General features: G+C 37.5%; 1 protein-coding gene across 1 annotated transcript; it reads left to right on the top strand.

Moving 5' to 3' along the window:
• Positions 1–268: 268 nt before the first annotated feature.
• On the top strand, positions 269–24,119 carry LOC308693765 (uncharacterized protein; the record flags this gene model as incomplete). The annotated part of the gene is made up of 20 exons (XM_081370862.1): positions 269–378; positions 748–2,529; positions 2,920–3,093; positions 3,320–3,493; positions 5,449–5,622; positions 5,755–5,928; positions 9,573–9,668; positions 13,879–13,974; positions 14,187–14,282; positions 14,445–14,540; positions 14,880–16,667; positions 17,167–17,340; positions 18,519–18,692; positions 18,835–19,008; positions 19,109–19,282; positions 19,368–19,541; positions 19,861–20,034; positions 20,337–20,513; positions 22,274–22,393; positions 24,080–24,119. 20 exons carry the CDS (start codon positions 269–271, stop codon positions 24,117–24,119), a joined length of 6,141 nt encoding a protein of 2,046 aa, XP_081226988.1.
• Positions 24,120–27,896: the final 3,777 nt, after the last annotated feature.

The following is a 27,896-nucleotide window of genomic DNA, read 5'->3' as shown; positions in this document are numbered from 1 at the left end:
TTTGGTTACAGATCAATGGAGCCAAAGAGACCAGGTTCACCAAACCCAAGCTGTGGGTCGCTAAAGAAGTCCCGGTCAAACAAACGTGACACATGCTTTTGCAGGTACAAAAGAAATGCTTTAGAAAATCTGTAAATGTAAAGGCAGATGAGGTCAGTTTTGAGATGGAAGCACTTTTGAACATTGCTTATTTATCTGAATAAAGCAACATTTCATGATAAAATCAGTTCTGAACAAAATGCTCATTCATTTATTTTGTTAAAGTTCAATGCAGGTTGAGAAACCAGACTCACCAGCTCCCAGCTGTCTGTCCATGAAGAGTGACCAGTCAATAGAGCTTCCAGTGTTCTTTAGGGATAGAGACACCTCTGCACACGGGTATGTTTAAAAATGAAGATGTAAAACATTTGAGGCATTTATAAAATGTAAACCCCTGTGTTATAATTACTCATAGTAATGACTGTCGACATGCTGAAGTCTGTAAAGTTCTCCAGTCACATTCGAGAAAACGGTGTCAGAGTTTGGATAGGACAAACCCAACACCACATGAGATCAGTACAGAGTGCAGGTATTTACACATATAAGTATATTGAAGCCACTGTAAAAAAAATAAAAATAATAATAATACTAATAATAAAAAAACAAAACTGATAACTTTTACAACATTTACTCTTATAAAGTAAGTTATATTTGGGCGTGTAAAAATCTGTGCTTGCTAATTTGTGTATTTTCTAATGTGTGTTGTAGCTTTGACTGTCAACATGCTGAAGTCCACAACAAACTCAAATCAGACTTGAGGACAAAGTTTCAGTATGTCTATGAGGGAATAGATAAGCAAGGAACTCCAACAATCCTCAATGAGATTTACACTGAGCTCTACATCACGGAAGGTGGAGGTGGAGAGATCAATAATGAACATGAGATCCGATGGATTGAAAAAGCTTCCAGGAAAGCCACAATGGAGGAAACCCCAATCAACTGCAATGACATCTTCAAACCCTTACATGGACAAAACCAACCCATTAGAGCGGTGCTGACTGAAGGAGTCGCTGGCATTGGAAAAACAGTCTCTGTGCAGAAGTTCATTCTGGACTGGGCTGAAGGGAAAGCGAATCAGGATGTCTACCTCATATTTCCACTTCCTTTCAGAGAGCTCAATTTGCTGAAGGACCAAACATTCAGTCTTAAAGATCTTCTGGGCACAGAACAACTGGAAATCTCTCCAAATGAAGGTAAAATCATGTTCATCTTTGATGGTTTGGATGAGTGCCGTCTGTCTCTGGATTTTCAGAACAACGTGAGGTTGTGTGATGTGACTGAATCAGCTTCAGTGGACGTGCTGCTGACGAACCTCATTTTGGGGAATCTGCTTCCCTCTGCTCTCATCTGGATCACCTCCAGACCAGCAGCATCTGATCTCATCCCCTCTGAGTGTGTTCATCGAGTGACAGAGGTACGAGGCTTCAATGACCCACAGAAGGAGGAATACTTCAGGAAGAGAATCACTGATCAGAGTCTGGCCAATGAAATCATCTCACACCTGAAGTCATCGAGGAGCCTCTACATCATGTGCCACATCCCAGTGTTCTGCTGGATCTCAGCCACTGTTCTGGAGAAGATGTTAAGTGGAGCAGAGAGTGGAGAGATTCCCAAGACTCTCACTCAAATGTACACACACTTCCTGATCCTTCAAACCAACATCAAACATGAGAAGGACTATGAGAAGAAATTGACAGATGAAGACATGATCCTAAAACTGGGGAAACTGGCTTTTCAACAGCTTATGAAACACAATGTGATCTTCTATGAAGAAGATCTGAGAGAGTGTGGCATTGACGTGACAGAAGCATCAGTGTTCTCAGGATTGTGCACTCAGATCTTCAGAGAGGAGTTTGGTCTGTGTCAGAGGAAAGTCTACTGCTTTGTTCATCTCAGCATACAAGAACATCTAGCAGCTTTCTATGTGTTGTTTTCATTCAGTTTGAAAAATGTAGATGTTCTTAGTGAATACCAGGCCTTAAAACACAATGTTCAGTCTCCAGCATGCTGCACAGTATATGAGAGGGCTGTGGAAGAGGCTTTGCAAAGTAAGAATGGCCATCTTGACCTCTTCCTTCGTTTCCTTCTGGGTCTCTCGTTAGAGTCCAATCAAACTCTTTTTAAGTGCCTACTGACAAAAACAGGAGGAATGTCTCACAACACAGAGGAAATTATCCAGTACGTCAAGAAGAAGATTAGAGAGAATCTTTCTCCAGAGAAATCCATCAATCTGTTTCACTGTCTGAATGAACTAGGTGATCATACTCTGGAAAATGAAATCCAAGACTATCTCAACACTGGGATGATAAGAGATGCCAATCTGTCTCAAGCACAGTGGTCAGCACTGGTTTTTGTGTTGCTTACTTCAGAGCAGCTGGAAGTGTTTGAATTAAAGGAATACATTAGGGATGAGTTCAACCAAAAAAACATCACACAGGATCAAGTTCTCCATAATCTTCTGCCTGTGGTTGAAGCATCCAGATCAGCTCAGTAAGTGAACGGCTCTTTCACATTACCATCACAATAATAAAGATAGTCTGAATTTTATGCTAAGAATTGTGAAGTGTGTGTATAGGCTCTGAATCGCATGGATCTGTGTGTCCTGCAGTATGACATGACTATACTTATCTAAAACCATTTTTAATTTTTAAATTATATTTTAAATGTATATTTTAAATATAAATATTCAGATCCTACACACATATCCTTTGTTCTTGCATGTTTGTACTGCTGACTATAATTTATTATTAAAAGCATTAAATTATTTCCCAGTGTCATTAAAGTGCTGATATTTTATTTAAAAGATGCGTATAAAAGCTTGTATAAACTGATTAACACATAAAACATGAATACATAAAGGCGATCTTATTTTATTTCCAGGCTTGGCTGTTGTAGTCTCTCAGAGAATTGCTGTGCTGATCTGGCTTCGGCTCTCGGCTCAGAATCATCATGTTTGAGAGAACTGAACTTAAACTTCAATCATCTGAAGAGTTCAGGGGTGAAGTTACTTTCTGCTGGACTGAGAAGTCCTCACTGCAAATTGGAAACACTGTGGTAGGACTTTTTTAGACTTATTTTAACTCTATTATGAACAATATTTCAACATTGACTTCAGATGTCCTCCATTACTGAACTACGAATGCACACTACACAGTTTAAAATGTGTGTCTGAAGTTTTATAATCATCCATGAAGTTTTATTAGTATTTTATTTTGTATAGTGTATCATGCTCTGTATTCCTGGAACCAAGCAAACAGAACTGTTTGTTATTTGTCCGCAGGTTGTGGAGGTGTGGTATCACAGATGAAGGTTGTGCCGCTCTGGCTTTTGCCCTGAATTCAAACCCTTCACATCTGAGAGATCTGGATCTGTCTGAAAATGACCTAGGAGATCAAGGCATGAAGCTATTCTCTGATGCACTAAAAAATCCTCAGTGTAAACTGGAGACACTGAAGTAAGTTCTTCAAGACCCACAGATAATAAAAAAGTAAATTAAATGGTCTGATGTGTTAAATTGAATTAGTCCAGTTAACAAGCTAGTCATATGTAGATGTTCTAAAGGGGGGTCGCACACCGGACGCGCAGCTCAGCGCCGCGCCGCGCCACGTCTAGGACAACTCTCACCTGAAAATCCGATAACATCAGCAATTTTCTGATTTCTGTAAATAAATATAAAACTAAATGTATATTGCGGCACAGGGTGAAGTCTGTATATACATTAACTACGATTTGAGACACGTAAATGTAAATTTAACCCTCAGACGGTCTTCGTTTCGGAGTCACATCCTGGGCCTTCCTGGTCAGATGTGACCGGAGGCCTAAAAATTAAACTTCCTCCATCCCAGTAAAACCAATGCAATTTATTTTTGTTCTATAATATTTATTCTTTTTAATTTTGTATTTTGAGATCATTTTATTGAATTTATTAATATTTATGCAATATTTATGGTCTATTTTTGCCATTAAAAATTAATAAAAAAAAAATGATATAAATATATGTATTTTTTTTATTTTTTATTTATGCAGTATTTTAGTTTAATATAGAGTCTAGGCCTTCAAAAAAAAATGTTTGAAGCAGATTAGCACCATCTGGTGAGAGTATGGAGAGAAAGCGTAGAACCATGGTGTAACCACTAGATGGCATCTACAGTTCTCTATGGAGAGGCATGTGAATTCCCCAGCTGTTTATGGACACATTTACTTTTCTTTTTTTTTTACAGAATTTGTAACAAAAAGTGCAATTCATTCAATTATAACACTTTATGTAAAATAATATAAAAAAAAAATAATATTTTTTTTTTGTCAATTTCCCATTCATTTCCTATATATGGGGGTCATTTTTGACCGAAGACCACAAGTGTGACTATTTTTTTTACGACCACTTAGCATGCCTGAATCATGACCTAATTTTATTTGTGTGTGCACATACCTAATGCCATAAAAGTCACCAAGTTTCGTAACATTCCGATGAAGCTGTGATTTTTAAAAATTCAAAACAGATTTTTTGTAATCAAAATTTATTGGTGTTTATGTGTATAAAAGTGTGTGTGTGTGTGTATGTGTGTGTGTGTGTGTGTGTGTGTGTGTGTCTTTTTTGTACTCTTGATGTTGTAGAGTGTCACCCCTTTACAGCGGTGTCCTTTTTTTAGGATTGAGGCCGATTTGTAGATTGTACACACAAAAATTCGGAGAATTTAGGGGGTTTTTTTGTCAATTTCCCATTCATTTCCTATGGGTCGGTCTTTTTTGACCGAAAGACCAAAATCGTCACTATTTTTTTTACGACCACTTAGCATGCTCGGATCATGACCTCAATTTTTTTTTTGTATTCACAAAAAACATTCCGAAAAAATTTTTTTTGTATTCACAAAAAACATTTCATAACATTCCGATGAAGCTGTGATTTTTAGAAATTCAAAACAGAAAATGTTTCGGTCAGAAATGACCGAGGACCGTCTGAGGGTTAATATATGTAAATGGCGCTCTGTGGCGCGGCAGGATTTTGAACACGGTCCTGAGCCGTTGCTGGGCGCCGCCGGTGTGTGTACTCTCATAGAGAATAATGTGTTCGAATTTAAAAGACGTGGCGCTGTGCGTTGTGGCGCTGAGCTGTGCGTCCGGTGTGCGACCCCCTTAAGAGTCACCACTGTCTGCTAACAGAGGAATTTAATTCATTGTGATGGTTTACCAGGAAAATTAGCACATTAAAATGATCTATGTTCGTATATATATATACAACTTTTTAAAAATGTAAATAGAACACATCACATCATTCTAAATATATCCTACTGGTGCTTCCCCCTCTCTCCTAAGATATTAGTGGTGTTGTAACATTGTACATGTACTAGTTTCTTAATTAACTAATCAAATGTAAATAATTTAAAGAATGTCCCATTGTTCTCTCTGCAGGTTGAGATTTTGTGACTTGTCAGATGAAGGTTGTGCAGCTCTGACTTCAGCTCTGAGATCAAACCCCTCACACCTGAGAGAGTTGGATCTGTCTGAGAATGAATTGGGAGATGCAGGAGTACAATTTCTCTCTGATGAACTCAGGAATCCTCTATGTAAACTGGAGATATTGTGGTGAGATCATTATTTAGGATTTGTAATCCTACTATGGAAAAAGTATATAATAAAGTCGAGTGCATAATCTGTAGTACTGTAACTGTGTGTTTTGAAATGAGTGTAAATACTGTGTATTTTTTCTTTCTGAAGGCTGAGGGATTGTGATTTCACAGATGAAGGTTGTGCTGCTGTGGCTTCAGCTCTAAGATCAGATTCCTCACAGATGAAAGAGCTGGATGTGACTAAAAATAAACTCTCAGACACGGGCACTGACCTGCTCACTGCTATAAAGTTAAATCCACACTATAAACTGGAGAAATTACAGTAAGTTTGAGATTTTTTTTTAAACTCAATTAATTAACTAAGGGACATGTGGGATACATGTTGCTTTTAACAATAGGAAAATAATATATTCAACATACAGAAGAAATATACTTTTTGATCTGAAATAAATTAAATGTATTGTTTCCTTTTTTAAGCTGCATTTGAAGAGTCCAGCTAAGAACTGACGGATGGGGAGCTTAATGGATTTGTTGCTGCTGTACCAGTGACTGATACACAGTGTTTTAATTCCTCATTCATTTTCACAATTTACATGCCAGTGTACATGATCTGTTAGTTTTGAGTTGAAATCAGCTTGGTTTTGATGGTTCTTTTGATTTAAACTCTGTCCAACACATTGTGATGGTGATGGAACTATTTTCTGAATGTTTCAGATTCTCTCCAGCAGATTGGCCACATGTTCATTATGAAAATGTAAACATGAATGTTCTCTATGAAATTTCCATGTGGGAGGCAGCCTCTATTAAATTACCTGGGGAACGTGATTTCACCAAGTGCAACATGTACCTGTCAACATCTTTGTCAACATTCAAATCAACCAATCAGATTTGATGGACAATTTTACCGTTTAAACAGTGTTAGGTGATTCTACATCAATGTTATTCACATGATGTTTTTTATTAACATAGTTTGGGAGGAGCACGTTCAGATAATTACAGTAACACGAGTGGAGAGCACTCAGCAATCAACGATAAGAGGTGTGTGTGTATATATATATATATATATATTCTGGGTTCAGGCCGAGCTCAGAGCCCCGGACTGTCACGCAAAATACACATTAAACTTTACTCCCTCTAATTGTATGTTAGTGTGAACTCGTGAACTGTCATTTCACTCTGATTTTAAGGATAAGTTATGGGTAGGTTTAGGTTTAGGGGTAGGGATAGGGTTAGGACTATGTTTACGTAAAGGAATGTTATTCCAGGACCAACAAAATATGTTGATCCAGGAACACGTCTTACTTGGCAAAATCATGGTGACCAAATTATCTTTAACATTTAGCATTTAGTTATTTATGCCTCTTTTTTGACATATATTTAGTTGTTTATAATGAATATTTGTTTGTGCTTTTATATTGTAATTATATTGTAAATGTTGCAGCTTGGTATAAAGCTGCAATGTGCGGTTAATCCCAATTGTTGTAATTTTTATCTTAAAAAAGTTGTCTTTTTATTATTATTATTGTTTAAATATTTGTGTATAAACAATACATGTTGAAGGAAAAAAATCCAGCTGTTTTTTTGGCAATTCAAATTATGTGAATTAAAGTTAAGATTTAGCATCATTTTAAATTAATATTAACTTCTCTTTTAAGGACTTTGTTTTGTGTTTAAGGTTTGTTTTGTGTAGCTATGGTTTGTGGTTTATGGTTTGATATGGTTTGTAATAGTGTTGGCTACGCCCACTGAGCTAATATTTGAATGAGAAGTATCTGATAAAGCAATCAGAATAAAAAATAAAAAAAACAATTCGTGCTCATGAAGGAGGTCTAGAAAAGGTAGAATGTGATTAAATAGTGAAAGGAAAGCTCAAACTGAAAACCGCATATAAATTAGTCCTATTATACATATTGTGTAGATAGTAGGCCTATCACCAATAGGCTTAAAACATACTGTAGCGCTTGGAGAAAATGATAGACTCACTTAACAGTTTTAATGCTATTTTATGAACGTGAGCACCTGTGTGGCCGATGCTCTCGCCTCACACAGTCCGAAAACTTCTGGAGAAAAAAACCCTTCTTTTCAACCCCGCCCCGCGTAACTGCGCAGGCTCGTTCTTCAGAAGAACAGCCCACACCTTAAAGCTCCACACAACCAGAACACATAACACATGAAAGAAAATACCGGTACATGCATCTAGATATTGAACATAAACAGCCTTTAGACTTGCTACAATACTGAATGACTAATTTGGCAGCATGTCATTAAGTATTAGCCTACAGCACGATTGATGTACAGGGCGAGTTGCAATAATTTGTTTCAAAATTATTTTTAGCCAATTCGGTTTTTTTATTTATTTATTTTTTTTGTCTTCTTTATTTTTAAATCACAGAAAAAAATGGTTTTGTGTAGTTGCTAAGCAAACAAAAGCTGGCCTGGAATTAACCGAATGAGTTCCAAATAGCCTAATTTCCCACTTGCGCTCAAAGCGATCCGTGACAAGTGAAACCACTCCAGGGGCCGTATTGTATTCACAAAACATTTTATCTTACCACTAGTTCTACTAAGTCGACAAGTTAGGATACTTTTATCCTTAAGATTTTTTTGTGAATATGCCCCCAGGTTTTCAATGTTTCTACCTGAAACTGGTCTGTCCTGTTCGCAGTTCTCCCAGTTGTTGTTTACCTGCATAGCTCTCGGGGATGAGGGTGGGCGGGGCTCTGAAAGCCGTCAGACATTTCTGTGAAGTGAACAGAAATGAAAGTTAGAAATTGCCTGAAAACATCTTGACGGATTTGGTCAAGTTGCCATCTGGGCTGGAGAATATAAAGATTGAAAGATTCAATAAGATACAATAACGATTGAAGTTCTGCTGTTCCTAAAGGTAACGCTCTTTAAAACAATGCCAAAGTGAGTATAAACAAACTTATGAATTGTATAATGTTGTTTAATTCTTCTTACAAGATGTTTTTTTTTATCATTATTATTAGCTTGATATGAAACAATGTTCATCTTTTTATCTGTTGAAATCTTTTGAATATACTTTGTATTTGTTATTTCCTCAAAAAACTACAAAAGCAAAAATATTTCTGCCAGACTAATATAAGTATACATGAATTGAAGATTGTTTAGCCTATATATAGGCCTACTGAAATTAGACATTTATTAAGTCATTTTTGGCTGTTTTTTATTTTACTTTCAGATGTGAATTTGGAATTTGAAAGCAGTCTCATTGTCAGGTGACCTGTCTGAAAGAATTAGGTAAAATACTATGACGTATACACAAGTAGTTTGGTTACATGTTTGTCTTTTACTGTGACAAAAACAACTGTTGTTTTGAGAGATAACTAGATTGGTTAAAGCAAAAAACAATAGGAATGTTTACAAAACGTGACTACTGTCCAGTATTTTTCATTGCATTTTTATAGCCTCTTGTTACTATGACTATTGTTTGCTTTATTTTCAGAGTCATTATAGCTGGAATGAGTTCTGAAAATGTTGTGACTGAATGCTCCACTAATACTGAGGCCAACTAGTATGTGTTTTTATTCAAGTGAAATTTGTTTCTTACTTTGTAAGATTAAAAAAAGTCTTAATTCCGGTAACTTAATATTATGTTACCACCATTTCTATTTCACTGAAGCATAATCCAGCAGGGGAGATCAGATTTAACTAGACCTGGTCATTAGAAGTAATCATTTAGCCTAATGGATCAACTCGAGGCTAAAAAGACTTTGCTTGAACCCAGGTAAATGATCATGATTTAGATATATGCAATAAAATTAAAGCTTCCTTCCTTCACTTTTTAGTTTTTAAATTATATGTTATTTTATATCTTACAATTGCATATTTATTTTAGTAGTATTGACTCTTTCTAAATTGCACCTACTTAATTGTGCTGCACTTAAATCTGAATGACAGGAAGCTTTACTGTATTAATGTTGTAATGTCTCTGTTTCTCTGAAGCTCAGAGCAGATGGGGAGATCTTCTCCATGTCCTAGCCATGAGTCCATGAGAAGTGATCATTCAATGAACAAACCATTGGATTTAAAAGAATCCAGGTACAATATTTATATTACTGTTAAAGGAGAACTCCGGTCAGTTTTAACATTGAGCTCATTTTTTTGTACATTTGGAGTGCTGTCAGTACAGAGAACAACGACAAAAATCGGTGTTGCCTACACCGAGTTATTCTATTTTTAAAATTTGCACCCTATTGACTTCAATGGGGCAAGTAGTAAGCCTGCTTTTAGCCTCTTAACATCCTTTAAGTGTCATTACAAGTGCACAGAAAATGTGAGTGATTCCTTCCGAGTGAACACGGGTGAATCTGACTGCAGTAGATGTTAGAGATATTAATAAAAATGAAGTTAATTCAGCCAGCGCTCATACCTCTGTTTACATCCTGTTTTCGGTGGAAGGCCATAGTAATCGATTGTCGAGTTCACGCGCGTGATCATAGGCACTAAACCTATGCGCGTGAACTCGACAATCGATTACTATGGCCTTCCACCGAAAACAGGATGTAAACAGAGGTATGAGCGCTGGCTGAATTAACTTCATTTTTATTAATATCTCTAACATCTACTGCAGTCAGATTCACCCGTGTTCACTCGGAAGGAATCACTCACATTTTCTGTGCACTTGTAATGACACTTAAAGGATGTTAAGAGGCTAAAAAGCAGGCTTACTACTTGCCCCATTGAAGTCAATAGGGTGCAAATTTTAAAAATAGAATAACTCGGTGTAGGCAACACCGATTTTTGTCGTTGTTCTCTGTATTGACAGCACTCCAAATGTACAAAAAAATGAGCTCAATGTTAAAATTGACCGGAGTTCTCCTTTAATAAAAATTAAGCTTCATTCTCTACCACTTTTCAGCTTTTAGTTTTATGTAACGTCATGTAAAACAACAAGATTCTAAAAAGAGATCTTGTTTTTAAAAAAAAAAGGTATCTTATAATTTGGAATTCATGTCTTGCGCTTGTTTCATAGTTGGGACTATTAAATTGTAACGTCTCTGTTTCTCTGAAACTCAGTGCAGATGGGGAGATCTTCTCCACGTCACAGCCATGAATCCATGAGGAGTGATTTATTTTAACCAGTGAACCAATGAGGTTCATTCTCGTGTTACGCAGCACGTTTGAGCTTCAGCAAGAACCAATGAGGTTTATTCTTGTGTTACGCAGCACGTTTGAGCTTCAGCATGAACCAATGAGGTTCATTCTCATGTTACGCTGCACGTTTGAGCTTCAGCAAGAACCAATGAGGTTCATTCTTGTGTTACGCAGCACGTTTGAGCTTCAGCAAGAACCAATGAGGTTCATTCTCGTGTTACGCAGCACGTTTGAGCTTCAGCAAGAACCAATGAGGTTCATTCTCGTGTTACGCAGCACGTTTGAGCTTCTGCAAGAACCAATGAGGTTAATTCTCGTGTTACACAGCACGTTTGAGCTTCAGCAAGAACCAATGAGGTTCATTCTCGTGTTACGCAGCACGTTTGAGCTTCAGCAAGAACCAATGAGGTTCATTCTCGTGTTACGCAGCACGTTTGAGCTTCAGCAAGAACCAATGAGGTTCATTCTCGTGTTACGCAGCACGTTTGAGCTTCAGCAAGAACCAATGAGGTTCATTCTCGTGTTACACAGCACGTTTGAGCTTCAGCAAGAACCAATGAGGTTCATTCTCGTGTTACACAGCACGTTTAAGCTTCAGCAAGAACCAATGAGGTTCATTCTCGTGTTAAACAGCACGTTTGAGCTTCAGCAAGAACCAATGAGGTTCATTCTCGTGTTACGCAGCACGTTTGAGCTTCAGCAAGAACCAATGAGGTTCATTCTCGTGTTACGCAGCACGTTTGAGCTTCAGCAAGAACCAATGAGGTTCATTCTCGTGTTACGCAGCACGTTTGAGCTTCTGCAAGAACCAATGAGGTTCATTCTCGTGTTACGCAGCACGTTTGAGCTTCTGCAAGAACCAATGAGGTTCATTCTCGTGTTACGCAGCACGTTTGAGCTTCAGCAAGAACCAATGAGGTTCATTCTCGTGTTACGCAGCACGTTTGAGCTTCAGCAAGAACCAATGAGGTTCATTCTCGTGTTACGCAGCACGTTTGAGCTTCAGCAAGAACCAATGAGGTTCATTCTCGTGTTACGCAGCACGTTTGAGCTTCTGCAAGAACCAATGAGGTTCATTCTCGTGTTACGCAGCACGTTTGAGCTTCAGCAAGAACCAATGAGGTTCATTCTCGTGTTACGCAGCACGTTTGAGCTTCAGCAAGAACCAATGAGGTTCATTCTCGTGTTACGCAGCACGTTTGAGCTTCTGCAAGAACCAATGAGGTTCATTCTCGTGTTACGCAGCACGTTTGAGCTTCTGCAAGAACCAATGAGGTTCATTCTCGTGTTACGCAGCACGTTTGAGCTTCAGCAAGAACCAATGAGGTTCATTCTCGTGTTACGCAGCACGTTTGAGCTTCAGCAAGAACCAATGAGGTTCATTCTCGTGTTACGCAGCACGTTTGAGCTTCAGCAAGAACCAATGAGGTTCATTCTCGTGTTACGCAGCACGTTTGAGCTTCAGCAAGAACCAATGAGGTTCATTCTTGTGTTACGCAGCACGTTTGAGCTTCAGCAAGAACCAATGAGGTTCATTCTTGTGTTACGCAGCATGTTTGAGCTTCAGCAAGAACCAATGAGGTTCATTCTCGTGTTATGCAGCACGTTTGAGCTTCAGCAAGAACCAATGAGGTTCATTCTTGTGTTACGCAGCATGTTTGAGCTTCAGCAAGAACCAATGAGGTTCATTCTCGTGTTACGCAGCACGTTTGAGCTTCAGCAAGAACCAATGAGGTTCATTTTTGTGTTACGCAGCACGTTTGAGCTTCAGCAAGAACCAATGAGGTTCATTCTTGTGTTACGCAGCACGTTTGAGCTTCTGCAAGAACCAATAATGTTTATTCTTGTGTTACGCAGCACGTTTGAGCTTCAGCAAGAACCAATGAGGTTCATTCTTGTGTTAGGCAGCATGTTTGAGCTTCTGCAAGAACCAATAAGGTTCATTTTCATGTTACGCAGCATGTTTGAGCTTCTGCAAGAACCAATGAGGGTCATTCTCGTGTGCTACGCAGCACGTTTGAGCTTCAGCAAGAACCAATGAGTTTCATTCTTGTGTTACGCTGCAGTTTTGAGCTTCAGCAAGAACCAATGAGGTTCATTCTTGTGTTACGCAGCACGTTTGAGCTTCAGCAAGAACCAATGAGGTTCATTCTTGTGTTACGCAGCACGTTTGAGCTTCAGCAAGAACCAATAAGGTTAATTTTCGTGTTACGCAGCACGTTTGAGCTTCAGCAAGAGGTTTGTTCTCATGCATCAAGCAGGTTTGGTTGAGCTTCTGTTTATGTTTGCTGATTAATGTTTATATGTGAATAAAAGTCTAAATTCAATCTGTTCATCATATAAAGTGATCATGTCTCTTCAAAAAAATTGGACTAAACAGCTCGATTCATATGGATTAGTTTTACAATCTCTTTATGATCTTTTTGAAGCATTGGTAGTTGCGTAGCTGACAATGGAGGGACTGAAATCTCAGATTTTATTAGAAATATCTTCATTTGTTTTTTGAAGATGAGCAAAAGTCTTACGGGTTTGTAGCGATATAAGGGTAATTGATGACATTTTTTTTTCTTTTTTGAGTGAACCATATAATATTTATTAACAAGACCTGGTCATTAGGAATAATCAATCAATGGATCAACTCAAGCTTAGAAAGACTTTCCTTGAGCCCAGGATCAGGATCAGGATCAAACCTTTTAGTTAGTTTTAAAGAATTTGTTGGTCTTTAGTTTTATGTAATAAAATAAATCGTCCTTTCTGCACTTTTTAGTTTTTAAATTATCATTACTTTATATCTCTCAATTGCACATTTATTTTATTAATATTGACTCTTTGTATTGTATTGTATTGTATTGTATTGTATTGTATGTCTTTATTGTCCACCAAGGTGGAAGTCTTTGGCTCACCAGCACATAAAATAGCTAAACAGACAATGTTAAGAAAAAATAAAAACAAATACAATTCATGCCACTTTCATTTGGTTTGTCAGTCACTTGTGGAGTTGAGAATTTTAATGGTGTTTGGAATGAAAGACCTCTTAAACACACACAACTGCACATTTGCACTCTCACAATTGCACCTACTTAATTGTGCACTTGAATCTGAATGATGGGAAGCTCCACTGAATTAATGTTGTAATGTCTCTGTTTCTCTGAAGCTCAGTGCAGATGGGGAGATCTTCTCCATGTCCAAGCCATGAGTCCATGAGGAGTGATCTGTCAATGAATGAACCATTGGCTTTAAAAGAGTCCAGGTAAAATATTTATATTAATAAAAATTAAGGTTCCTTCTCTATCACTTTTCAGTTTTTAGTTTTATTTAACGTCATGTAAAACAACAAGATTCTAAAGAGATATTGTTTAAAAAAATAATAATAATAACTAAAAAATTAGAATTGTTTGTCCCACGCCTGTGACTGTTTCACAGTTGGGGCTATTAAATTGTAACGTCTCTGTTTCTCTGAAGCTCAGAGCAGATGGGGAGATCTTCTCCATGTCCCAGCCATGAGTCCACGAGGAGTGATCATTCAATGAATAAACCATTGGATTTAAAAGAATCCAGGTAAAAGATCAGCTAGATCACACCGTCCTTTATATATATTTTTATTAATATTTATATATTATTGCACTCTCACAAGTGCACCTACTTAATTGTGCCGCACTTGAATCTGAATGATGGGAAGCTCTACTGATTAAATGTTGTAATGTCGCTGTTTCTCTGAAGCTCAGAGCAGATGGGGAGATCTTCTCCATGTCCAAGCCATGAGTCCATGAGGAGTGATCATTCAATGAACAAACCATTGGATTTAAAAGAATCCAGGTAAAAGATCAGTTAGATTCAGCCTTCCTTTATATATCTTCTCAGTCTTCAGTTCTACCATGGCAGCAGCAGCAGCAAAAAAAAAAAAAAAAGGATTCTCAAAAAATATGATGGTCACAGACATGTTTTCAATTATAGCTTGCTATTTATTTTATCTAGTCCCTTTTAATCTGTTTATTTGACTTTAGTTTACATTTTACGTTTTAAAAGTATCAATTTACAAGTATTACAAATCTCTTTATTAAGTAATTTAATATATATTAAAAGAAGTAAAAGTCTGCTCTGTGAGTAATGGTTTAAATATATTTAAAGAATAACAGGTTCTAATTTTTTTTTCAGTAATGCCTCACTCCTTGAAGTTCGAGATGCATTCAAATTAAATCTGAGGAGCAGGTTTCAGTGTTTGCATGAAGGGATATCAAAAAACAGTGCCCCCATACCTCTCAATGAGATTTACACTGAGCTCTACATCACGGAAGGTGGAGGTGGAAAGATAAATAATAAACATGAGATCAGATGGATTGAAAAAGCTTCCAGGAAAGCCACAATGGAGGACACGCCAATCAACTGCAATGACATCTTCAAACCCTTACATGGACAAAACCAACCAATTAGAACTGTGTTGACTGAAGGAGTCGCTGGCATTGGAAAAACAGTCTCTGTGCAGAAGTTAATTCTGGACTGGGCTGAAGGGAAAGCAAATCAGGACGTCTACCTCATATTTCCACTTCCTTTCAGAGAGCTCAATTTGCTGAAGGACAAAACATTTAGTCTTAAAGGTCTACTAAATTTTTTCATTGGCACAGAACAACTGGAAATCTCTCCACATGATGGTAAAATCATGTTCATCTTTGATGGTTTGGATGAGTGCCGTCTGTCTCTGGATTTTCAGAACAATGTGAGGTTGTGTGATGTGACTGAATCAGCTTCAGTGGACGTGCTGCTGACGAACCTCATTTTGGGGAATCTGCTTCCCTCTGCTCTCATCTGGATCACCTCCAGACCGGCAGCATCTGATCTCATCCCCTCTGAGTGTGTTCATCGAGTGACAGAGGTACGAGGCTTCAATGACCCACAGAAGGAGGAATACTTCAGGAAGAGAATCACTGATCAGAGTCTGGCCAATGAAATCATCTCACACCTGAAGTCATCGAGGAGCCTCTACATCATGTGCCACATCCCAGTGTTCTGCTGGATCTCAGCCACTGTTCTGGAGAAGATGTTAAGTGGAGCAGAGAGTGGAGAGATTCCCAAGACTCTCACTCAAATGTACACACACTTCCTGATCCTTCAGACCAACATCAAACATGAGAAGGACTATGAGAAGAAATTGAAAGCCAAGGACATGGTTCTCAAACTGGGTAAACTAGCTTTTCAGCAGCTGGAGAAAAATAATCTGATCTTCTATGAGGAAGATCTTAGAGAATTTGGCATTGACGTGCAAGAAGCTGCTGTGTACTCAGGATTGTGCACTCAGATCTTCAGAGAAGAATCAGGGCTGTTTCAGGAGAAAGTCTACTGCTTTGTTCATCTGAGCATTCAGGAACATCTAGCAGCTTTATATGTGTACATCTCCTTTGTGAATCAAAACACAAATGAATTAGACCAACCAAGTCTTCTACTCAAAGTTCTGCTTTGTGCTGCACAAGGTTCAATATTTGACCTCTATCAGAGAGCTGTGAAGAAAGCTCTGCAGAGTACCAGTGGACATCTGGACCTTTTCCTTCGCTTCCTTCTGGGCTTCTCACTGGAGTCCAATCAGACTCTCTTAGGAGAGCTACTGACACGGACAGAAGACAGCTCTGACAACAAAGAGCAATTAGTTAGGTTCATAAAGGGGAAGATCAAAGAGAATCCTTCTCCAGAGAAATCGATCAATCTGTTCCACTGCCTGAACGAACTGAATGATCATTCCCTAGTGGAGGAAATCCAGCATTATCTAAAATCAGGGGCAAGAATAAATACCACACTGACAGCCTCGCAGTGGTCAGCAATGGTCTTTGTATTGCTGACCTCAGGGCAAAAACTAGATGTGTTTGATTTAAATGAATATGTTGGGACACATGTCTCGCCAGATGAAAGTCTTCAAAGGCTACAGTCGGTGCTTGAAGCATCCAGAACTGCGATGTAAGTCATAGGAAATAATTAAGTTAATATATATATATATATATATATATATATATATATATATATATATATATATATATATATATATATATATATATATATATATATATATATATATATATATGAAGAGCCTCTAAGTGCCATCTGAAATTTTCTTCTAGAATGATCATTTTTATCAAGCTTGTATATTTAAGTTCAGTAATTTCACTTAAATGACAATTAATAGGTCATTTTCATTGCCATTTAAGTGAAATTACTAAACTTAAATATATGAGCTTGATAAAAATTATCATTCTAGAAGAAAATTTCAGATGGCACTTAGAGGCTTTTTCATCTGAACTCTTCATATTTAGAAGTATTTCGATTATATTAATTAACACAGTGTAATCTAAAAGATTCATGTAATTCCAGAGGTAGTTTACCCAACACTGCACATGCACATGCTAAAATTACTATTAAAAAAAAAAAACACACAGAACAAAACATTTTTTTCTTGCAGACTTTGTGAGCATACACTCACAAGGAAAAGCTATACAACCTTAGGTTCTGTTCTCAGCTCAAAGACTTGCTGTCTGAAAGAGTTAAACCTGACTAGGAGTAATGTAAATGATTCAGGACTGAAGCTACTCTGTGCTGGACTGGAAAATCCTCATTGTCAGTTGGAGAGGCTCAGGTAAGTTTTTTTTCTGTTTTTTCTTTTCTTACATTTGGTTTATTCAGCTGTTTATAGTAAATAAAATGAAATATTGAATTAGTACATGTTAGCCCGGTTTTACAGACAGGGTTTAGACTAAGCCAGGATTAGGCCTTAGTTCAATTAGGACTTTTAAGTAGCTTTTATAAACATGCCCAAGAAAAAATAAAACATTACTGGTGTGCATCTTGAGACAAAACAATGGCACTGATATATTTTAAGATATACAGTGCATATTGCTTTCAGCTAAAACTGTTCAAACATGCATTTTAGTCTGGGACTAGGCTTAAAGGGTAAGTTCGGTATTTTACACTTAAAGCCCTGTTTACAGATCGTTTCTGATGAAATAGAACGGTTAAGATTAAAATTTGGACACATGCTGCTGTCCCGAGAATTTTAGGTTTCTTTTGCTTTCCCCAAAACCTCTAGAATGGGTGTATAGGTGCACTGGAACAATACTTCATAAAACACATTAAACTTTGGTTTACAAAGACCTGAAACTCACCGAGTGGTCAGGGGTGTTCACTGATATGCTCAGACAAAAATCGCTGCAAAAGATGCTTTCCAACAGGTGTTTTACCATTCGTTGTAAAACTGTGGACCTATTTTTCCAAACGTCTAACACCCGTAGATTCTTCCGTTGAGAGCTTGAATAATAGACACTCCAGCCCAGTTGGTGGCGATAATGCACCTTTGCCAATTGCAAGCAAACCACTGGCATTTCATTGAATATACAGACGAAGAAGCGGGGGAGTAATACCGTACCTCACACAGCACATTCAATACAAGTCAATGGAGTTGGACAAAAACTACGATAAAACCTGTTGGAAAGCATCTTTTGCAGCGATTTTTGTGTGAGCATATCAGTGAACACCCCTGACCACTCGGTGAGTTTCAGGTCTTTGTAAACGAAAGTTTAATGCGTTTTAGGAAGGATATGTTCGAGTGCACCTATGCAGCCATTCTGTAGGTAGGGGGGGGAAGAAATAAACCTAAAATTCTCGGGACAGCAGCATATGTCCAAATTTGAGTCTTAACCGTTCTATTTCATCAGAAACGATCTGTAAACAGGGCTTTAAGTGTAAAATACCAAACTTGCCCTTTAAGCCTTGTCTGTGAAACCAGGAGGTAAATTCTTAAACTTCTTTTTCATGCAGACTGGAGTTTTGTGGTGTTTCTGATAAAGGTTGCTCTTTTTTGGCTTTGGCTCTGAGATCAAACCCCTCACATTTGAAAGAGCTGAATCTGTCCGGAAATAAACTCAGTAACCCTGGATTGAAGAATCTTTCTGCTGAATTGCAGAATCCTCATTGTAAACTAGAGAAACTGTGGTGAGATAACTTCTTGAATTATCCTCACAAAAACATACATTTTGACATTACCAACTACTATACTATATTATAATTAAAATTATTTATTTATTTCTGGAATTGTGTGTCCTTTAACATATTTTTGCTGCCATTTTCTCTGTAGGATGAGACTTTGTGGTGTTACACATGAAGGTTGTGCCGCTCTGGCTTTGGTTCTGAAATCAAACCCCTCACACCTGAGAGAGCTGAATCTGACCGGGAATAAACTGAAAGATTTAGGAATGAAGGTCCTCGCTGATGGACTAGAGACTCCTCACTGTAAACTGGAGATACTGAGGTAAGGTTATGTCACAGAGAGTAATAAATGTCAAAGTCAATAAAGAGTCTATAACATTGTTTTGTTTTATTTTGTTATTTGTTGTTGGTTTTTTCTGCAGGTTGGTAGACTGTGATATCACAGATGAAGGTTGTTCAGCTCTGGCCTCAGCTCTAAGATCAAACCCCTCACATCTGAGAGATCTGGATTTGTCTGGTAACAAACTTGGAAACCTTGGTGTAGTGAGGCTCTCTGTTGAACTGGGACATTCTGACTGTAATCTTCAGATACTCAGGCAAGATCAGCACTCACCACTTTTGTCAAATAAGTTTTGTGTGCCAAAGCTAGGGAGAGATATGAGTGTGTCATTCTCTCAGCAGGTTAAAGAATTGTGGCATCACTATTGAGGGCTGTGCTGCTCTGGCCAAAGCTTTGAAATCAAATCCTTTAAGCCTGAGAGAGCTGGATCTTGGTTGGAATAAACTGGGTGACTCTGGTGTGCAGCAACTTTTTGCTGCATTGGAAAATCCAAACTGTAAATTAGAAGTTCTGCGGTAAGCAAAATGAAAATACTGATTTCAATACGAGTCATCATATTAACAAAAAGTCAGAATATATTCTGAGTTTTCAGAATAGATACTGGTATCTTTCACATTCATTTCCTATTATTCTGCAGTATTGCTTCTATAATGTATATTCAATATATTCAGATGCATTTATTTGTATTACAACTGAGGACAATTCATGGGAAATGTGACCTTTTGTACGATTTTCACAAATGTTCTTATTTGTTACTTTGAATTCTTTTATAATCTTAACTTTATTTCCAGGTAAAAAAAAAAACCTTATTAGGATTTATTTTTTTTCTTACAGACTGAGAGATTGCAACATTGCAGAGAAAGGTTGTGCCGCTCTGGCTTCAACATTGAACTCAAACCCGTCACACCTGAGAGAGATGGATCTGTCTCAAAATAAGCCGAGAACCTTAGGGGTGAAAATGCTCTGTACCGCTATGGAAAAGACAGACTGTAAACTTGAGATACTGCGGTAAGATTTGAAAAAAATATATTTTTGATGGTCCCTTCAACACATTTTGTTGACTATAAGTAACCTTGCACCTACATGTCTAATAACTCTCATTAGATATTAGACATCAGTTGACACATACAGTAGTTGCAAAGTTATTTATAGCCAGAATGATCTATAACAGAATGTTCAAATGGGACCATCAAAAAAAAAAAAAGTGTTATTTTTGTTCTGCACCTTCTCTGATAGGGTGCCTCATTAACTACAATCAAATCTGAGGCTTCTTTTCTAATATATATATTTTTTTTTTTTTGTCTTTGCAGTTTGGAATATTGTGGTCTCACAGATGAAGCTTGTGCTGTACTGGCATCAGCTCTAAGATTGAACCCCTCACACCTGAGAGAGCTGGATCTGTACATGAACAATCTAGGAGATTCAACAAGGCAGCTGTTGTCTGCTATGAAGGAGGACTCAAACTTTAAACTGCAAAAACTACAACTGCAAATGCAAACACTACAATATTAATCACATCATTATTCTTCAGTTATATCCAGTTTTAAATAAATCAGCTTTTGTTATTCTTCTGTAGGTCTACTGAAATGATCCTTGCATGTCTTAAAATGTAAAGAGATAGATTATGAGTCTTTGCACTGAGTTTAATTTTGATAAGTAGATAAGTTGTCTCCACTCTGATCATTTACTTTGGTGGAAATCAGATTTCCACATTCTTCTTGCTACAAGGCTGCAGACAAAGTCTTCACAATGGGAAGGATGAATCAAGAAAAGACTAGCTAGCTAAATAATATTGCACTTTTTTTACGTTTTACGTTTCTTTTTCATACCTTTTTTTATGTTTCTGGTGCAGTATTGCTATTTTTATTGGAAATGCAAGCTTCATTGCAAACTGTTAATTTGTCTATGTAAGAGCTAAGCAGATATGTGTGTAATGGTGTTTACATTAAAAATCACGTATACAAAGCCTTTTGTCAACAGACAAAAATTATGTTTATGCAAAAGAAGAGAATGTTTTCCTGGCAGAAGTTGGCAATGGCAAGCGTAGTTAAAGTATTGCTTTATGGAATCGACGAGTGTCAATTTCAACACTACCCAAAATTATACCTGTTACTAGACATCCCACCTCTCCTGGACGTTCCTTGAGTCTCCCACATATTGGCCCACAAATTATATACAATATCCTGGAAATCGAGCGAGTGTGAGAGAACAATAGGTTACTTGCGTAACCCTGGTTCCCTTTCGTGGTCACTACGAGTTACGTTGTGACGACGAATGGGGTTTCGCTTTGAAAGCCTCTCATCTTCGATTAATAAAACGAGCCAATGGCAAAGAAATGCCATGGGTCTCCAGCATTTGCTTTGCGTAACTCCGACTTACCTCATGGGTATATAAGAAAGTACGCTGGCAACATGCAACATGTTTTCGCTTGGAGCCAAGAGTTATCTTCACTCCCCCAAGCCATTCTGAATTATCTTACTCTACGAGATGAGCGGCTCTTCAGTGTGTTGGTGCTGGATATGGGCACGTGATCCATCTGCCTAACGGTCACAAGCGCTGTTTGGCATGTTGGGCTTAATCACGCTTGGCAGCGCTCGTGGATGAGTCGTATTTTCATTGCGGGAACATGACCATTGCGATGTTTATAGATCGAGACTCAATGATCTCCATGTGAGTAGAGTCCCCTCTGCCACACCCCAATTTGTCTCCTTGAGAGGGGATACTTTGGCTGGTTGCCAGGGTGATCTGAGGGTTATGGTGTGGCATATAACCAACGAGTCATTTATTGGGCCATGCCCCCCTCCACATCGTAAACCGTGGGGCTTCCGTGTGTGGCTGGTTCCTCTCGAGGACCCAGTTTTTCATTCGGGGCTCCGGCAGCTGATGTCATGTCACTCACAGCATCACAAGGTGGGCTTGATTCCTCTGGAAATGAGGATTCGACTGCGTTGCCTCCCTCAGGAGTGCCAGCGTTAGTCGAGTCAGATCCAGAGCTGACGGCCATGCTTTCCCGGGCAGCGAGTGGCGCCACCCTTCCTCGAGCGCTGTAAGCTGGACGATTGGTTCTTGGGCGCGGCGCGTGCTGCATTACCATTACTTGACTCCAGTGTCTTTCTTACCGGACGTGTATCAGGATGCCTCCGGGTTGCGAGAGTTCCCATGACTTATTATGGCCCTTATCGCCTTCACTGCACTCGTTGCCGCGGCGATCATGGTCTGTATGTTCTCTGCCACTATTGTGGCACAGGCATGCAGTGCTGTGTGTTGTCTTCGCCTTCGAGGCAGTGCTGATCCGGGAGTTCTGTCAGACCAGGAACGCTGGTCCTTCCCTGGCCAACACTGACAGAACGCGGAAACTCGACAAAAGGTAGGCAAAATAAAAAGTGAATCCCCAGAAACAGTCCACGGACTGCAAACCCCATCTCTGCAATAATAATTAATAAAGGCTGGTTTCTAAAGTACTTCTTCCTGCCTCTATGTATTAATGCTCATGGGTAGCCTAAACGGGTTCCATTCAGACCTTAACATTAAGTATTTTACTGTTATGTGTCAACAAGATTCAACAAGACATTTTCATGTGGCTATAACCAATGTTTATATCTGTTGTGGTATTTATGCAAATTAGCACATACGTAATTAGATTATGCTCCGTTTGTCCATGTTAACAAACAATTTAAAAAAACTTGTAATACTTTTTTTGTTTGTCTTGATGTAAGTAATCAACTCTGTAATTTTCATGGTGATATCTAAAGGTTAACTTTTTTTACCCTATTCACGTAAGAAAAATAATGAATAGGCTATATTTGGGTCTTTTTCAAAACTTTCCCCTAATGGGATTCTCCAGGCTTTTTTTTTTTTTTGCCTTACTCGGGACATATTGAGGATACAAAATCAGTTGAGTTTGCTTCAGTTGCAATTTGTTCAACCTTTTTTCATAAAATGACTGGACTATAAGGGCACCCGCTTCGCATCGGGGTCCCGATCAGCCTGTCGAGGTTGTATTCGCTATAACAACCGCCTCGCTCTACATTACCCCTTACTTAGTCCATATATGGAACACATGAAGAAGTGCCAGAATCATGTGACATTCCAGGAAGTCCCTGACACAAACAAAGCTAACAGAAATCGCTGTAACATGCAGATAGACGTTTTGAAGACAATAAACATGATTGCAATGATATTTGATTTACCTGTTCTTCAAGCCATGTCAATTTTGATAATAATAGATTATATTTATAATGTAATGCTAATCGATATAGACTTTATCATTGTGCAGAATACTATAAAATAATATATTTTCTGTCTGTTCTAAAATAGGAATGCTTACTAAAATGTTTGTTGTTTTAAGAAGGGCATTTGATACAGTTCAAATGTGAAGTGAGAACTTTGATAAAAGAAATGAGGGATTGAGACAGTGTGAACAGCCAGTCATTAGTAATTATAATGCAGACAAAAGAAAACATATTTAGAGCCATAACCAGGCTGGAGAGGTGTGAATGTGTGCAGGAGAGATTCTGAATGGGGCTTGTTTGCACCACAAAACAATAGAGACAATAGACTGAATATATGCTTAAAAGATGACAATAAACATAAACATTTTAGAGTCTAATCAAAATAAAGTCATATGACGTGATCTTGAAAAACATTTAACTAAATAGACTTCATCTTCAGATTTTAAATATAACATGGTCAGACATGTGGCTTTAGCTGCAGTGCATTTCTAGATTGCTACAGTGCCAACTTCAATTTTATTTTCATTAAGATGTTGCATAAAAATACATTCTAATAACTTTACAAAACTTTGAAGCTATATATAACTTTTTTTTTTCATTATGACAATAATTAATTCTACATTTACAATAAACTGCCAGGTGTCAGCTTTCAAATGAGGTCATAATTGTGCTTTTAGTACAAAGGGTTCATGAACTGTATCTGTTTCAGTTTGGGCATGCCATTTCTGGGGATTTTTCAAAAGTGAGGTTGCAGCTTAACAGGTTAAAAACCTTAAGAGGTTTATGAATGTCGTAATGATGTTGTGTCGCTCCTCTTATAGTGAGATGGGAGAAGCCACTCTCAGATACAACGCCATGTAACTTTCTGTGCAGCTCCGCTTCTGATGATGCACAACTTCGAGGTGAATCTGGCCGAGCATTTAAGGCTCACCACACCGGCACTCAGTTTAAGCGTCTAAATTAGTTGCTTACATTTGCAAAATGAGCCTACAATAGCAGAAATAATTCCTTTTAATGAAAAAATAAAGGTCCGTGTTTGATAAAAATGTTCACGAAATTAAAAATGTTTTGTGAAATTAGAAAATATTTAAAATATCGTTGTTTAATTTAGTTGTCATTTACATGTTCTCATATTCATATATTTTGTTCTAATATCACAACAGTAATAATCTAAAGGTTTACTGGGTTTTACACGATTCTGTTGTAGTGTGGTTTTGGTGAAGTGTACTAAAACAAACATCACGTGTGAACCTTATTTCTCACTGCTGACTCCTGATGGTTTAGAGTAGACTAGAGGACAATTACTCAGAGTCGCCCCCTGTCGTTTCAAAATATAATACAACAACGATTGCATCAAGTATAAATGCCTTATCCATTTGGGGAGGTGCGCGCGCAGTCAGCGGAGGTATAAGTCCAGGCGAAAGTATAAATCAGGCTAAATTGTGTGCACACCGCCACGCAAAATGAGGTCATGCATTTTCCGCTGCAATGACATCATTTTGCCACACGCACCCAAGCGAACTTGTGAACTCGTCAGCTGTGTCCCAATTCAAAGGCTGCATCCTTCGAAGGACTCAGACTCAGGCGATGTTAGGGACTGATCGGTGTTAAAAGGGACAGTCTTGCCTTATGGAGGATTGTTCTTGTCACCTAGCAACTGTGACCGTAATAAATGACAGTAACATTTGTACTAGACTTTTCTGAAAGTTATATTAAACTATTTGAAAACAAAACAGGGATCACAACTGTCTATGTTTACTATTGTCCATTTCTGTATATTATTAAGATTATAAACTATACTCACATCTTGGTAAGATATGTCAACATATGAAAGAAGTTTCTTCTGCTCATCGAGCCTGCATTTATTTGATCAAAAATACAGAAAAAAGTAATATTGTGATATATTATTACAAATTAAAATAATTGTTTTTTCTATTTTAATGCTATTTCTATTTTAAAAATAGAAATCTTTTGTAACAACAATATACACTACTGGTCAGTAATTTGGGGTCAGTCATTTTTTTTCTTTCTTTTTTTGAAATAAATCAATACTTTTATTCAGCAAGGATGTGTTAAATTGATAAAAAGTGATAGTAAAGAAGATTTATATTATTAGAAAATATTTTTTTATTTTGAATAAATGCAGTTCTTTTTAACCTTTTATTCATCAAATATATTAGGCAGCAGAACTGTTTCCAACACTCATAATAAATCAGAATATTAGAATGATTTCTAAAGGATCATGTGATTGACTGGATGTCACATGTGACACTGAAGACTGGAGTAATGATGCTGAAAATTCAGCTTTGCATCACAGGAATAAATTATTTTTTAAAGTATATTCAAATAGAAAACTATTATTTTAAGTTGTAGCCTAATAATATTTCACAATATTACTGTTTTTTTCTGTATTTTTGATCAAATAAACGCAGCCTTGATAAGCATTAGAGACTTCTTTCAAAAATATAAAAAAAGTAATGTTTCCAAACTTTTGACCTGTGCTGTATATATTATTTAAACATTTTTTATTAGATATTTGAGTAAGTTGAAACCCCAAACTGCAATTTCTCTCCAAAAAATCCTGTTGTCACTGGCACACAATGAATTCTGGGGTAGGCACGACTGTGAAGGATCCATATGTTGTATCCTTCATTTCATGGGAAATGAAGGATGCATTTAAAGGAGCCTTCAAATTGGGACAGCTTTTGCTACGTTGTACCGCGGTGACGCAATTATAATGTTTCCCTTCGGAATGGTTGGTGATTCAGTTGATCCAGTAAAAAGTACCACAAAGCCACAGGGCTGATTCAATTTTAGCGTACTTGTCTCATATTAATAAATGTAATTATATTATTTTGTATATTAATTTGTTATTATTTTAATTTAATTCATATTATATTATTTTTTTTAATGTATTAATATTTAATGTATTATTATTAATACATTTTCTGTGTTATACATTATGATGATTATAGTGCTATGAATTGCAAAGGCAGTAAAAGCAATGTGACTGCATATGAGAGCACTGTTGATGAACAGTTGATGGCATAATGTGATGTGGTACATGGTCAGCAGTAAAATATGAGCTAACTTTTTTTCTTTCTAGCACTCATTAATTTCATTGGCAGAATTTGAAGCAATTACATATAATTCCACTAGAGGGAGATGTTTATCAAACTGTAAGAGTTGTAAAGCTTAACTTCTATTTTACATAAGAGGAACCTCACTCTAACTTGACCATGAGCTTTAAAAAGACAACAGCTCTGTACAATTAGCGATCACTTATTTGTGATGCTAATATTTGTAAATAAGATCTCAGTATATCATGGATTCATTTGAACTTAGGTGTAACATAGACATTACTGAGGATGACACAATCAGTGATGTTTAATGGGGCAAAGGATCAGGATGATAAACTGTGTAAAAAGGGCATTATGAGCAAATATAATGGATGCATGTGTGTTGTGTATGACAGGTGTAAGCATGTGTGAGTTAAAGGGATAGTTCACTTTGAAATAAAATTTTGGTATGTTTTAGCTTACCTCAAGGGCATCCAAGATGTAGGTGTCTTTTTTTCCGCAGTAGTTTCAATTTTGATATTTTTAGGTCAAACCGTTCTTGTCTGACAGTCATATAATGCAGGTCTATGGTCACCCCCTCAAAGAGCATGCACAGAGTCCAAATTAAAACAATTCCCCATCGTCCAAATTAAACAATTCCCCATCGTAAGTACACAATGATGGCCTAAGACACGAAACGAGCAGTTTGTGTAAGAAAACGAACAGTATTTATATCATTCATACCTCTTGTAACACAGCCACGTCCAAGTGATCTGAGGGCGCGGGCGCTTCCTGCTGTGTGACGTGTGCGCAGACTGGTGCATAGATATATATATATACACTAGATGTCGCCTTAAAGACATTCGTTCCAATGAACTGCCATAGCCAAGGCGACATCTAGTATATATATCTATGCACCAGTCTGCGTACACGTCACACACCAGGATGCGCGCGCGCCCTCAGATCACTTGGACATGGCTGTGTTACAAGAGGTATAAACGATATAAATACTGTTCGTTTTCTCACACAAACCGCTCGTTTTGTCTCTTAGGCCATCAATGTGTACTTACGATGGGGAATAGTTTAATTTGGACGATGGGGAATTGTTTTAATTTGGACTCTGTGCATGCTCTTTGAGACAGTGACCATAGACCTGCATTATACGACTGAAAGACAAGAATGACATGACCTAAAAATATCAAAAATATCAAGAATGACATGACCTAAAAATATCAAAATTGAAACTACTGCGGAAAAAAGTGTGTACTGTGGATGCATACTGTGGATGCCCTTGAGGTAAGCTAAAACATACCAAAATTTTATTTCAAAATGAACTATCCCTTTAAGGAATGTAAAGGTCAAAGGTCATATTTATATTAGGGTCTCTAGTATCTGCTCATTCCAGTGTAATGTGTAAGATGTTTGTGTAAAACGCAAGTGATAATAAGCAGATAAGAGGGATATAGGGTGCTTGAAACCATGCTTCTCCATAGTTTATATATATATATATATATATATGAATAAGATTAGAATTAAGCATGTTAAGTTCAGTGTAGTGCAAAAGTCCTCTGTAAATTAG

This window comes from Scardinius erythrophthalmus (assembly GCF_964197995.2).
Source record: "Scardinius erythrophthalmus genome assembly, chromosome: 7".
NCBI classification, from domain to species: domain Eukaryota; kingdom Metazoa; phylum Chordata; class Actinopteri; order Cypriniformes; family Leuciscidae; genus Scardinius; species Scardinius erythrophthalmus.
The sequence above is the reverse complement of the archived record's forward strand: the minus strand, read 5'-3'. Positions and strand labels throughout refer to the sequence as shown.